The sequence below is a fragment of the Ceratotherium simum genome, chromosome 16, assembly GCF_057802395.1.
Source record: "Ceratotherium simum simum isolate JZ-2026a chromosome 16, ASM5780239v1, whole genome shotgun sequence".
In the NCBI taxonomy this organism is placed as follows: Eukaryota; Metazoa; Chordata; class Mammalia; order Perissodactyla; family Rhinocerotidae; genus Ceratotherium; species Ceratotherium simum.
The window spans coordinates 50,758,001-50,773,319 of record NC_141915.1 but is presented as its reverse complement, the minus strand read 5'-3'; the positions used below and the strand labels follow the sequence as shown (position 1 = coordinate 50,773,319).

General features: G+C 36.8%; 1 protein-coding gene across 1 annotated transcript in view; it reads left to right on the top strand.

Moving 5' to 3' along the window:
• Window positions 1-15,319, top strand: part of ABCA6 (ATP binding cassette subfamily A member 6) — a 57,496-nt gene that overhangs the window by 27,783 nt on the left and 14,394 nt on the right. Inside the window, exons 18-26 of the mRNA XM_014789196.2 lie at window positions 2,261-2,377; window positions 3,396-3,579; window positions 3,972-4,138; window positions 6,290-6,423; window positions 8,252-8,389; window positions 11,041-11,148; window positions 11,951-12,124; window positions 12,354-12,467; window positions 14,630-14,749. Coding sequence (XP_014644682.2) covers window positions 2,261-2,377; window positions 3,396-3,579; window positions 3,972-4,138; window positions 6,290-6,423; window positions 8,252-8,389; window positions 11,041-11,148; window positions 11,951-12,124; window positions 12,354-12,467; window positions 14,630-14,749 — 1,256 coding nt within the window. The remainder of the gene's footprint in view (window positions 1-2,260; window positions 2,378-3,395; window positions 3,580-3,971; window positions 4,139-6,289; window positions 6,424-8,251; window positions 8,390-11,040; window positions 11,149-11,950; window positions 12,125-12,353; window positions 12,468-14,629; window positions 14,750-15,319) is intronic.

The following is a 15,319-nucleotide window of genomic DNA, read 5'->3' as shown; positions in this document are numbered from 1 at the left end:
TCTTTATGTAGGCCCCAGGCCTCTGCAAGTCCAATGGTATACTTATGTTTTTGCTAGGACATAGGAGACTCCTAGATCTCTGGCATGCCATGTGCAGGCCTTGGGGGAAACACAGTGCTGCTACCACCTCAGCACTCATCTAGTTCCTCTCAGTAGTGTTGCTGGCCATCATCCCATCCAGTGTAGAAAGTGGCACTGAGAGGCTTCTCAAAGAAGCTTGCGTCCTCATCCAAGTATCCATCATGGAAGAAGTACACAAGAACCTTTATTGGGTTTATTGGGAAGCTATTATATAAAAGGTATTGCTCAAGGTGCTAGGGATATAGAATTAAAGAAGACATGAGTCCCTACCCTCAAGGAGCCTACATTCTTTGTGTGGGGAGAAGCGGAACACACAATAAAACAAACAGTATTACAATTGTATAATAAAATAATAATCAAGGCCATATGGATTGGAGAAATGACTGGTGTCAGGCTGGGGTTTATACAGAGTGGTCACAGAAGGCCACAAAAAGAAAATGGTCTAGAGCATTCTGAGCAGAGGGGAAAAGAGAGTGTCTGTCGTGCAGTGAGTAAGGGAGGAGAGTGGCAAGTGGGGAGGGGTCAGGTTGTAGGCAGAGCGCCTCACTCAGATGGAGCTTTAGAGGCTGTGGTATGGTCTTGGATTTTATTTTAAATGCATTGAAAAACCACTGGAGGTCATTAAGTGGGGGATTATTGATGTGATATGACTTATATTTTCATTCTCTGGCTATAAAAGGTCACTCTGGATATAGAGGAGCAAGAATAGATACTGGAAGACCAGCTATGTGACCATTTCAGAGGTATAGGTCAAAGATGATGGTGATTGGGCTACCGTGGTACTAGTTGAAAGATGGATGGAAGTGGGTGGATTTGAAACATATCTGGAGATAAAGTCAAAGTGTCTGACTGATGGCCAGTCTTTGGAGCATGAGGAAAGTGAGAAATCAAGAGGGACTTCTAGATTTTTGGCTTGAATCGCTGGGTGGAAGGTGGTGTCATTTATTGTAAAATGATGGTAGAGACAGTTGGGTAGGATGGAGAAAGAGAAATTAATGTTCTATTTTGGAAATGTTTACTTTCAGATGCTTTTAGACTTCCAAGTGGAGATATCAAGTGGCTAAGAATATAGTTGGTTATAGGACATGAGAAATCAGAGAACAGTCAAAGTGAGAATTGAATTTGGGAATCATCAGGATATAGATGGATTTAATGCAAAGAGATTGGATCAGAGTGTATGAAAAGAGAAGATGATCTAGGACTGAGCCCTCAGGGGAAAGTAGAGGAGGAGTCAGAGGGTGGTGGAAATCGAGACCTCCCAATGAAGTTAGAGGAAAAACAAGAGAATATGTTCTTAATATCTCAAGGGAGAAAACGTTTCTAGAAGGAGAGAGTAGTCAACAACTTTGAATGCCACTGAATTAAAACAAAAAAAAGAGAGAGAGAGACCAAGATAAAGAATAAAATAAAAATAGAAAAAAACTTCTCCCTTGAATTTAATGACATAGAGTCGTTGATGACCTTGAAAAGAGCAGCTTCTGCGGAGGGATAAGGGTAGCATTTGGATTTGTGGGGGTTAAGTTGAATAGGATGTGACAACTTAAAGGCAGAAAAGTAGACAAATCTTTGAGCCATGTGCGTGCATGGGCGTGTGTGTAGGAAGAGATTGTTTTTTTGTTTGCTTTTTTTTTGTTTACCGGGTGTCCTTACAGTATTTTTGCCTGCTGTTTAGGATGACCCAGTACACGTAAGAGACATTGATGATACAGGAGAGAGAGAGAGAGAGCAGAGATTAATTTGGCAAGTTCCTGAGATGCCAAAAGAGGATAGAATTCAGAACACAAGTCAAAGAGGTAGCCTTTGATAGGAGCAGCTTCAAGTCTTTCATCCATACAGAAGGAAGACCCAAAATATGGGTAGAAATACACATGGATTTGTGGTGTGGAGGTGAGAAGATGATGCTCTTTCCAATTGCTCATATTTCATCAAAGAAGTTTGTGGGGTATTCATAGGTGAGGATAGAAGATGAAATGCAGATGGTTTGAGGATAGAGGGAGAGGTCTGACATATTCATTTTAGAGAAGGAGAGCATTCTAATGAAATTTTTCTTCTGCTTACTGTGATATTCCTAAGACATAAATTTTCTGAACGATATTCTGCATCATCTTTTAAATGTAGATTTTAGATTTAGGTATCAATGTGATATTTCCAATGTATCTGATCTGATCTGTTGCCTTAGACCTTTTCAGTGATCTTGATAAGAGTTCCGGCCAAGGTGTGATGAGTTATGACGTTTCCATGTCAACTCTGAATGAAGTCTTCATGAAACTGGAAGGAAAATCAGCTATCGAACAAGGTAAATCCATTTGTAGAATTCACAGAAAATCAACTTCCAAGTGATCACGTACCAATTTAGTATTTATAATGTCTTATGCGTGATTCACACTAAAGAATATGACAAATTCCAAATTTGACTCTGCTGTTTGGAAAGGGCTGTCATTGTTTCCTAACATCACTACTAGGACTGTACACAGACTCCTTCTTGGAAAATACCAAATTGCTCTTTGGAAACTATTTGCTTCAATTTAAACAATGTCCTCCTATCCCCAGATACTCACTGCTTCTTGAACACTTTGAGGATGTGAAAGGCTCTCAATCAGGGTCATGAAATCTGAGCAGATATTTCTTATAAAAAATTGTTCTTAGCTTGTTAATATGCAAACTTCCACAAAGATCTTAATGGGGAAGTCTTGGGACCATCTCATATGTATTTTAATGGGTGATGCTGATAAGAGCAGTCATTTATAGAGCCCCTATGCCAGACGCTTTGATCAATGTGTGAATATATTGCATTACCTTCCTACAATAACCATACTTTCCACCAAGTGTCATTGGCACTATCTTACATATGAGAAAATCAGACCGAAGTTTAGCAGTTAAGTGATTTGCCCCAAATCATCCCAAGTCATATATGTGGGAATCAGGTACAGATCTGGTGGTTTCAGAGCTGGTAGTCTTTCATCTACACTTCTTGATAGCTTAATAGTAAACATTTAGGCATCAATGACAGCCTATTCCTGTGGAGAAGATTTCTTGGAATCTCTCAGAATATTGTTACATGTGGGACTTTCTATGCCTGTTGACAGACTGGGCATAATGAGGTCACTCTTTAGTGAATTTTTCGTTGGGTATGAATTCAGCATTTTTTATCACTGGGTTTATTGAACGTGGACATCATAAACATAATTTGTTTCTTATATTGTTTGCTTTGTAACCACAAACATTCTAAAACAATTTTTAATGTTGAAAAGAGAAAACTGTGATAACCAAGGGTGGCATTAATAATGTGTCTGTGTGTATGTGTGTGTGTGCAGACTTTGAACAAGCAGAAAGGATAAGAGACACAGAAAGCCTGCACAAAACGGAGCTGGCTCGCTCTTCTCTCCCTGAAATGCAGAAGGCTCTGAGTGACATGGGCCTCTGGAGGATGCAGGTCTGTGCAATAGCGTGGCTCCGTTTCTTAAAGTTAAAACGTGGAAAGAAAACGCTTTTGGCCCTGTGAGTATCAGAGTACTGTTGTTTTGTAAGTGAGTTTCAAAAGAGGGTCAAACCAGAAGAGAATTTAAAACTAGAACACAATACGCAACATTCCTACCAGAGGCAACAACATTTCTGCCGGAGGCAACATCTGATTTTACTGATAGTGGGAATACCTGTCTGTTACCACTTGATTAGCTTTATCTACAGGTCTGCTTCATTTTCATAGTTTGATAGCCTGGTGTTTATACAGCAATGCCTTTTAGTACTGTTGGCATGCTAAAGTACAACTTCCAAAATTTTAGCACCTATAATCAAGGTGTAGAGTTGGCACTCGACAAATATTTGTGAAATATTTGACTGAATAAATAAAATTGCTATAGATTTATATGGTTATTTTTCTTTATTGGTAGACTATTGGTATTTGGAATTGCAATGTTCCCTTTGATTGTGGAAAAGATACTTTATGCTGTATTAAATGAAAAGAATGATTGGGAATTTAAACCTGAATTGTATTTCCTCTCTCCTGGACAACTTCCCCAAGACTCTCGTACCAGCCTTTTGATCATCAATAACACAGGTGAACAGAAAAACAAGATGTAGATCCAGAAATAAGTTATTTTTATTGTTACATAGCACATGTAAAGGGGAAAAAGCAAATCATGAGAAGAAAAATGTGTATTTAAACTTCATGTATAGAAAACAACTTTGAGGCGTAGTGCGTATTTGCTCTGATTTTGGAGATGGTGGGGAGGGTGGGACAAGCTATAAGGAACCCAAGTCACTATAGGAACGGGATAGAAGGACCCTGGTAGAGCAGAGCTGCCTATTTACCTGACTACCCTGAGCCGTTATGTGAGAGAGAAATAAACTTCTATATTGACTGAACCCCTCTATTTTTAGATCTCTTTGTCACTAGCAGCCTAACCTCCACTATAAATATTATACACACTGATTGACATGTAAAGATGGTATTTTTATACACTGTGCCCCTCCAACAGGATCTAGGAAGATTCCTTAAGAGGATTTGGAACCTGTGCTCTTGTTATCCTAAATGATGGGTAACTGGTTTTGTCTAACTGCTTATTTAACTTTGAAGAAGAAGCTTTTATGTTTCTGCCCAAGCTATTAAAATATATTCAGAGTAGGAGTCCTCTCTGGATGAGTTCTCCAGCACATTCCAGTTTTCCATATACATTTGTGATTCAAGGTATAGAAGTCTCCTCTTTAAACAAAGGTTGTCTTTTCATTTCTGTTTCTCATTCTTGTGGTTTTCTATTTGGGTTTTGGAAAGTAGATTGTATTCACTCTCCTATCTCACTGAAAGCCTTGCTAATTGTGTATTTGACTTCCAAGATCTAGAATTGTTTCTTCACCTTTCAGCCTGTTGTTGTCTCACGTATGTATTTTCCTCTCTAATTACTCTGAGAACAATGTTCTTGTGTTAACTTATTTATTTTTTCTTCTCTGTGCTCAGTTGTTAGGTATTTTGTGATATAAGTTTGGAGTTTCTATGCCATCTTGTTTCTCTTTTCTCAAAATCTGACGATTATTGGTAAGATGTTCATATTTAAATTGGAGAATCCCTATTTGCCCAGGTGAATGTGGTCACCATTAGGGTATCTTACCTCAAGTAACTGGGGAGATGCAGTGGGACAAACACTGCCCCAGGGTACATGGAAAGCTTATTTTCTATGTGTACCTCCATATCCCACCTGGTGGAAATCCTAATTAGGATTCTAATCCCAGAGCCCCCTCTGAGTGTCCCCAGTATGAACTCCCATTTCAAAGTCCAAAAGAGCAAAAAATGAGAGTCTTCCTTTCTCTTTTCCTATTCCGTCCTGTCCTTCTGATTGCCTGGAGTTACTTTAGGTCCTGCCCTACTGTTATCTCCAGATACTGTCTCTTAGAAAGTAAATTGGGGGTCTTGTAGCCTGGAGACAACTACAGCTGCTGCCTGCTCTGTGTGGAACGCAGGGAGGGGCCTGTGGTCACCTTGTTCCAGGTGTGGTTGACCAGTCAGTGAGCCTGACTGTGGCTTCAGAGCCCGCTTTGCCCCTTGAATTTCTCCATTCTGAGTTCTGATATCCTGGAAATTGGTTTTATCTTTTCAATTGTTTGCTCCTATGTGCTCTAGGCTGTGGGTTTTTCTCAGCTCTTAGTTCTCTGTCAAACAATCTCATCTGCTTTCTTCCTTAGGGGCAAATCAGAAACTTCAGTCTGATAGTGGCACCTTTTTCGTTTCCCAGTTCCCAAGAAAAAATATATTTATGCACTATATATGTACGTAATACATATGTAAATATGTAAAGGTATATGTTATATATACATATATTTATTTTTCTGTTATTTCAAAGAATAAGGGAGAGAGGAGAGTGTTATTATTGGCCATTTTAGGCTGGACAATCTGAAGTACTCCTCATATAATTATTGTATCTCCACAAACGTTTGAGTTCAAATGTATTTTTAAGCAAGAATCATAAATAGAATTATCTTATTTTAATGGTCACGTGTTAACTTGCCTTAAACAGAATTTTAAAGCTAACTCATCACAGCATAAGATTCCATAAACTGAAGACGGTAGAGTGGTTTCTCTTTCAGGGGCCAATATTATTATTGTGGTGCCCAAAGAGACATGCCTGCACATAAGATTCTATAAATATTGACTGTTAAAAATTTGACACATATGTCCTTGCTTTTATATTGTCTTCTATTATTGATTTCATACTAGACTCAAATATTGAAGATTTTATACAGTCACTGAAGCATCAAAATATACTTTTGGAAGTAGATGACTTTGAAAATAGAAATGGCACTGATGACCTGTCATACAATGGAGCTATCATAGTTTCTGGTAAACAAAAGGTATGTTTGCCTCTTGCTTCTTGTTTTGCTTTTATGAGAAAAAAAAGCCCCAAGACGTTAATAAAGTGCTACGTTTTAACTGTTTCAAAAACTGCAGAAAGTCAACCCAGGTAGTATACAGCAATACGATTCAAAAACATTTTGGGTCATTATTGAATAAATTGTGAAGTTTAAAGAAGTTTTTGTAAAATATTTCCTTTTTTTCTCTTCTATGATAATTTGTACTTTATTTTTTGTAATTTTTTAAAATGTGGAAATAATATTTCCACATTTATTATACTTACACAGAAGTATATAGAACACATATGTACATCTTCATTATTGCAAAGTGAATTAAAATATTAAGTGAACACTCACATTACCCATGTTATCACCATTCATGTTAAACAAAAGAACATTGCCAGCATCCCAGAAGCCCTCTGGTTGTTTTTCCTAATGATAAACCTCTCCCTCCCTCCAAAGTAACCACTATCTCACTTTTACGCTCCTCAGTTTCTTGCTTTTCTTTATAGTTTTACCACTTACAATACTTCCCTAATCACGATAGTTTAGTGTTGCCTGTTTCTGACCTTCACAAGTGTACAACTTGTAATCATAAAATGTTGTCTTTCTTGTCTACTTTTATTTTTATTTTTTCAAGTTTATTACTATTACTTTTTTATTGACATATAATTGACATATAACATTATATTAATTTCAGGTGTGCAACATAACATTTTCTATCTTAACTTTTGAATTAGATAATTTTTACATTTCAAAGTAGCTAAATGTAATTGCCTTATTCAGACTCAATAAAGTAATAGACCTTATAATTACTGACTCATATAGTTATGAATTTAAGGAATCCTATTCAATGACTAACTACCCAAATAATGTTTTCATATATTGAGAAAAGACATTAAATACTTTAATAACCACATGAAATCTCTGAGAGAAAAGTGTTCTCAGTCTGCTATCTTAACATCTTTCAGTTTGGGTAAAAAAAGAGCAAGCAATAGAGATCCTTCCAGGATCATGACTATTGTAACTACGTCATCAGTAAAACTCTGAGTCTTACTTACATTCCATTGAAAATTAGGGAGCCACATTAAATGAAAATACCTCTTTATTTCTTGCTACCAGGGAAATAAAAACAAAAACTAAAGCCTTTGAAGCTGCATCAGTGAATTCAGTTCTACCTAAACTAGGTACATCATAAAAAATGGAATCTCTTTGTGCCAACTGTAGGAAACTATGTTGTTTGTCAGTTGCTTTACTTGTTAGTTATCTAACATATTTATTACATGAACTATTGGTAATATTTAAACAATATTGAGCCTCTTGATGAATATATAAACATTTTCATAAACATGAAGAACATAAATATTGTCGTAGAAAGTGTGAAAATGCTTTATTGGCAGTGTAGCCATGAATATTTTATGAACCCCGTGCTTGTCTCTTATCCAGAAGATCACGGTTCCTTTGCTTGCTCACTGCAAACTGAGTGTGTCTCCTTGTCAGGGCTACTTTTAAATTCCGTTAGCTGAAATTTCCTCATCAGTAAAATGGAGACAAAATGATCTAAAATTAGTAATATTAATAAAAATTCATATTGCCAACTGTGCTATCCACTGTACTAGGGTCTAATATACATTATCTCATTTGAACCTTATAATAACCCATTTATTACACCCTTTCACAGATGAGGAAGCTCAGAAAGGTCAGTTAACTTGAAGATGGTCACACAGCTAGAATGTGGCACTGTTAGGATCTTCTATAGAAAAACTTTGTTCTTTAAGAACAAATTAACATTATTTATTTTATTTGCATTTGTTTGTTTTATATTAAGGATTATAGATTTTCAGTTGTGTGCAATACCAAGAGACTGCACTGTTTTCCTATCCTTATGAATATTATCAGCAATGGGTTACTTCAAATGTTTCATCATACACAATCTATTCGAATTGAGAGAAGATCATTTCATTTGGTAAGTATCAGATTTACTCATTCTGAATAACTAGGAATTTGACAAGAAACCCATGTATTCCCCTTTAGCTTTTAAATATTCATAATTGGTTGTTATCCTAAAAATTATTATTTTGTTCTAACATTTTAAACAGATTATATCTAACAAAATATGATTTTTTTCTTGTCAAGTTATTATCAGAGAATTCTCCTGGGGGAATACTTTTCAATATTATGTCATAGTCTCCTAGGGAATCTTCTGAAAAATTATGCACACTTGACTGCAGAAGGAGAGAGAATGAGAGCGTGTGTGTACACTGAACTGGAAGTCAAGAGCACTTGGAACCCAGCTTTAGAATCTTATAAATCTAACATAACTTGTTAGTGGACCGTCCACTGACTAAATAGGCGATAGACTGACTGACATGAAGGAGAATTTGCCGGTTCTTGGGCTACCTGCTTTCTGATGAACTCCTTCACCTCCCGTGGTTGCTCTACATTGCAGGGGTGTCTCATACACACAGGCTGCATTTTCAGGATTCTATGTCTGCCAGCTACAGGCTGGGTTTAGGCAACTGGAAGCAGTGGTGGGAGCCAGGAGAACAGGAGGATTCCCCACCCGGGGCTCCAGTCACATCACTTCCTTCCTTTGTCCCTCTAGCCGAGAAGTGACAGTGGCTTCTCACTTCATCGTCCTTGTTGGCTTCTCTGCCCTTTCCACCCATGTAACCATTACCACTGCCTGATTAATTTCTCTCTGTTTTAAGTGCTGAAGGTGGTTATGGTTTTCTGATTAGACCCTGACTGATATCCAAGAGGGACCTCTCAAAACTGACTCCAACTGTTTTAAGCCAGGAAGTTGGAAGAACAATAAACATGATTAGAAATGGAGCCATCAAAAAGGGAAGCCCATTTTGTGACAAAGGAGTCGAATTCAGTTTTGGCTTCACTGCATAAGTGGTGCTGGGGGTCCACGCAAGAGCAGATGGACGGAATATACTTGAGAGGTCAGCAATGGAGACATGCATCTGTGAGTTGAAGCCACCACTGACCGTGTGAACAGGGAGAGCAAGGGATGGTTCAAGGATAGTGGTGTCTGAAGGGAACTCTCCAGAAAGTGGAACCAGCTGGTAATAGAAAGAGATAGACGTTATCCCCACTTGGTCCTTTAGTTTCCTCATGTCATTACCTGTTTGCTCAGGATCAAAATGGATCAAGGCCCCATGGCTACACTCTTAGGAATCCCCAGTGGCACACATCTTTCCTCTCTCGGCCATTCTTATGAAGATGGTAATGCATTTTCCCACCTGGTGAAAAATTGGAATTTATAGGTGTAGCCTCCAAAGCCTTATATAAAGTTTGAGAATTGTAGAATTATTTTGAGATAGGCTATTGCATTGCTCTTCTGTAATTATATCCATGAAGCAGTCTTTGTACCCTACCTGAGCATAGTCCCAGCCTCAGGCAGACACCAATTTGGAGGTGGTGATTTGAAGTTCATCTTGAAGATGGGCTCAGTGGCATCGAGTTTTCTTTTTACGTCTATGTTTCAGAACACACCCACCCAGCTTCACATATCCATCACTAGGTTTGCTGAGAAAGATATGCTCATGCCTGAATAATTGTTCATCTAGGATTGCAATTTCTGAACTATTATTTTTTTGTATTGTGGTAAAAAACACATAACATAAAATTTACCATAACCATTTTTAAGTGTATAGTTTGGTAGGGTTGAATATATTCACATTATTATAAAACAGATCTCCACAACCTTTTCATCTTGCAGAACTAACACTCTATACCCATTAGCCAATAACTCCCTATTTCTCCCTCCCCATGCCCCCTGGTAATCACCATTCTACTTTCTGTTTCTATGAATTTGATTACTTTTGTTACCTCATAAAAGTAGAATCGTATAGTATTTGTCTTTTTGTGACTGGCTTGTTTCTGTCATCTATGTTGTGCTTTGTGACAGGATTTCCTTCCTTTTTAAGGCTGAATAATATTCCACTGTGTACACGTACTACATTTTGTTTATCTGTTCATCTGTCCATGGACATTTGGGTTGCTTCCACCTCTCAGCTATTGTGAATGGTGCTGCAAGGAACATGTGGGGGCAGATATCTCTGAGACCCTGTTTTCAGTTTTTGATATGTGCCCTGAAGTGGGTCCTGAGTTATTTTATTAATTTTTTTTTGTTTTTACTTCTGTTTTTTTCTAGGAGTTGAAGCCTCATGTTAAATGATCAGAAATCATTTTCCCTCCCACCTTCATGTGTAGATGTTGATGAAATAGATGTACACTTTTTATTTTGATTTTTCAGTATTTCAAAAACCACATTCCTTTTTTTGTTTTTTTGTGAGGAAGATTGGCCCTGAGCTAACATCTGCCAATCCTCCTCTTTTTGCTGAGGAAGACTGGCCCTGGGCTAACATCCATACCCATCTTCCTCTACATTATATGGGACACCGCCACAGCATGGCTTGACAAGCGGTGCATCGGTGCGCGCCCGAGTTCCGAACCTGTGAACCCTGGGCCGCCGCAGCGGTGCGCACGCACCCAACCGCTTGCGCCACCGGGCCGGCCTCTCAAAAACCACATTCTTTATGATTATTAGTATTCGTTTCATTTTTTAAAATATTCACTGGTTTAAAGTACCTTTTATATTTGCAGAATTATGTACTAATCTGGGCTGAGCTGCTGGAAGGCTCCTTTTTCTTATTTCTGGTTGTGTGCAGCATTTCTCCCTACATCGCCATGAGCAGTGTCAGCGATTACAAAGTAAGAGAAGAGAAAAAAAAGAAAAGGGACTTCAGGGACTTCTGTAATTGTATTTTGCATGCTATGTGTTCAAAATATTTTTCTGTGATAAAAACATTTAAACACACGTTTAATTTAGATAATGTGGTTAAACATTATTTCTATCAAGTCAGAAAATTTACTTCTACAATAACAAAATGCTTTTTACTTCAAAATTACAGGAAAGGTGCAATAATTTTGCAGGGACTCAAAGGGAGATATTATAAAACTTTTGACTATATTATTTCCGAACCACAAGGAGGAAATCATTGATGTTGAAATTGAGGACCAAATTTAAGACTTGAATTCCCCTATGTACTGTGGAGAATATGAATTTTTGTTATATTTGTGTTTGATTATGCTCTTTATCCAGGAAAAACAGTTAAATCAAATTTAGACAAGTCACCACAGTCACTCTCCCAGAGCGTACTTGGATAGTGGAGAATTTATTGTCCTTCAGGCTACAAAGTAACATTTCTTTTGAAGGAAATTAATGCCTTGAACATTTTGTGGTCTCCTTTTCTATTCATTATTCATGAGCTAAAGTGGGGTTATGAATCAAACCTGTCAGATAAAACCATACTCATTTTCAAAATTGCCACTTATGGAATTGGCTCCTAAACAGTATGTGCATAATTAAAATTATAAAAAAATAAAATTATTAGAAGATTAAAAAATATTAGAAGATTAAATTTATATTTATCTTTTAAAAAAACCTTTCAATGTGTTTGTTTTGGATTTGGATTTCAGTTGAATCTGTGTACCTCTTGTGTTTTTTCATCAGAAAAGAACGAAGTCCCAGCTATGGATTTCGGGCCTCTACGCGTCTGCTTACTGGTGTGGGCAGGCACTGGTGGATGTTACCTTCTTTGCTTTTATTCTCCTTTTAATGTACTTAATTTTCTATGTAGCAAACATAGCGCACATTTATCTCACAAGTCGAATTGTGTTTGCTTTGGTAAGTCACACATTACATAGACAATATCTTATAATGTAATTCATAATAAATTTTAACATTGATATTTTATATAATTGAGACATTTTCATTTCTATTTTATCATAAACAAAACAAAAAAAAACAGGAAAAGTACATGTGCAATAAAATACTTTAAAAATATTTGTAATTGAATTTTTCCCTCAGTTAATATTTCAGTTTTTGACTTTGATATCATTTGTATTATCTTCAGGTTGTAATTACGCTTGGTTATGCCATTTCCCTTATTTTCCTGACCTATGTGATATCGTTTATTTTTCGCAAGAGGAGAAAACACAGTGGCCTTTGGGTATTTTGCTTCTCTTTTGTAAGTACATATACAAACAAATAAATAGAGAAATGGAGTTCTTTTTCAAACTTTCAATGTAACACTAAATATAGTCACTTTTGTCCTGAGCAATGGGGAAAATTAATATCTTAAAATTACACCATAGAAAGGAGAGGGAAGTGTAATATGTTACAATATTGCCCTTTCTTATTTTAATCCATAATAATTCAAAAATAATTGGCAGCAAAGGAAAAAAGATATCCCATCATACGCAGATGTATTTCAATTTGAAATATACAGTGTTTCAGAGTCACATGTTTGATTCTCTGCTGTGGTCCTTTATTTGCTATAGTTTGTTCATATCACAATGAGAACATCTTAATCATCACATTAGTTTGCAAACCTACTAAAAAAGATGTTCTGCATTATCTTGACTTTCCTTAGAAATAACAAAGTCAAATTGCTTCATTTGTTCATTTATTCACTTTGCAGCTGAGGAATTGTGCAAGAGGAATGCATAATTGATAATGCAGATTCTATTCTATATACATGGCAGAAGGCCGAATAGAATCTACATCTTACGTAAAAATGTATCATAAGTTGATGGTCAGTGCAGTAGTCCTTTTGTGATCTTGGGTATATTTGGAAGGACAGTTTAGGCAATGTCTCTTCATCATTAAGTAAAGCCACAGTTAACAGTTAATTTGTTTCTAGAGTCCAATGGACTCCAGTACCTGCAAGGAGGTGACACTTCATGGATATCTTAGGCCCTTGTCTAATAAGGAAGCACCCTTCTAGCCCGTATTTCAGCCCAGTGGTGGAGGTATAGTAGCACATCTTCTTAGCACACTGAGCCATAGGGTATTTCCTTTGATGCTGTTTGGAATCTTATCTTGATCCAGTGGGTGAGAAAGGAGGAAAAAAACACCTCACAAAAGCAGAAACTTAGAGGCAAGTAGAATAAGAGGAGTTGGCTAAGTTGACTAAAGGACTTAGAGTTATAAAAAAGAAGGAGATAGGAGAAAAAATAGAAGAACGTGTTGTCCTGGAAGCCAAGAGAAGAGAAATATGTAAACATGGACAATTGTGCGATACTTTTGCAGAGAGATTGTGGTGATTGTAAAATGAGAAGAGTCCTATGGATTTGCTATCTAAAATGCTTGTTGTGCTCTTACTGAATACTTGATTGTAAGTTATATGGTTCTATTCCCAATTGCTTTTTATATGTATATTACATATTCCTCAAAATTGTAAATTCATTTCATATTGACACAACATTCCCTTGTATAACAATCCTCAAAATATTATAGTTCTCTGACATAAAGACTTAGGAATCACACACACACGGGGTTTTGAATTCCAGCTTTGTCATTCCCTAACTGTGGTTTTGAGGATATTGTCTAAGGTGTCTGGACCCTAGATTTCTCATATATAAAGGGAGGGATAATAAGAATAACCACATTATAGAGTAGTTGTAAGGATTTAAATAAGTAAGGCACGCTAAGTTCTAAATGCCTGGCATTTGTATAATATTCAGTGAATTTAGTAGTTATGATTCTTATTATTTTTATTATAATTAATACATTAATAAGATTCAGCAGAGATTCAAGTGCTCAATACACACTTGTTAACTGATAAATTGATCCTTAAAACAGAAAAATTTTAAATACACATTTCCCAGTATTCTAAAAGAAAATGAATCCATGCAATAAAAATGCACAATCTTGGAGAAATCATTTGTTTGGAATGGGGAAGAAATGCACCAGGGAGGACAATTAGAATGCTTTAGTCTAGGTGAGAGGCAATATGGATTCGTCTTTTTTATAACTGCTCGTATACCTTTTCAATATTTACAGATTTTTATACATTAACAATATTGTTACCTTAGCTATAAAAAGTTAATTCCTCTCTTTATCCTGTTGTCTTAGATTGCATTTAATCACTGTCAGGAAGTCTATTTGGTCATTTTAGCTTTCACCTTAATCTCCTGATTTTTTTATCTAAAAATTTTCTGTTGGGGAGCTAAAAGTCGTATATATTCTCAATAACAAATGCTCCTCTCTTCCCTTCTCCTTCTGGAAGGGGTGTATCTGCATATGGGGAAATTCTGATATATAGGATGAGAACACCTACATCTTCAGTATTTTCTCACATATCAATGGACTGAGTGTGTCTGACATATATTTCAACTTGCCTTGTAGACCTCAATCATCATGTTTGGCATCGTTTCAATGAATCGAGCCGACTTACGTAGCTTGGTTCCTAGCATGGTGTTAGTTCCCTCATCTACCTTGAGTGGATTTATAGCTTTTTTGGGAGAGGTAAGAAATGTTACCAATTGTGTCATTAATTTTGAATATGCAGCCTATTCAAGTGCTTTACCAAATCTATAAAGACAGAAAGTAGGCTGGTGGGTTCCTGGGGCTGGGTGGGGAATGGGAGTGACAGCAAATGCATGCCAGGTATCTCCTTGGGGTGACGTAAATGCTCTTAAGTGGAATTGTGGTGATGCTCTCACAACTCTGTACATTTACTAAAAATTCTTGAATTGTACACTTAAAATGGGTAAATTTTGTAGCATGAAAATTTAACTTCAATAAAGCTGTTAAAAAGCTTTTCCATGTGCACTTTGCAAACTGTAAGCGCTGTCAAACGCTATTCAAAACTAATGTCAGAGTGCAAAAGGTGGCCTAGCTTGATGAGTATTCATTATTCACTGTGAGGATACACTCGTGTAGAACATTATTCATTCATTCAAAAGTATATATTAAACTGTACTAGTAACTGGGGACGCCTGGTGGACAAGATAGCACAGTCCTTCCTTTCACGGAGCTGAGTGGAGACAAAGACAGACCAGCCCCAAGCAAGTGAATGCCAGGGGTTTAAAGGTT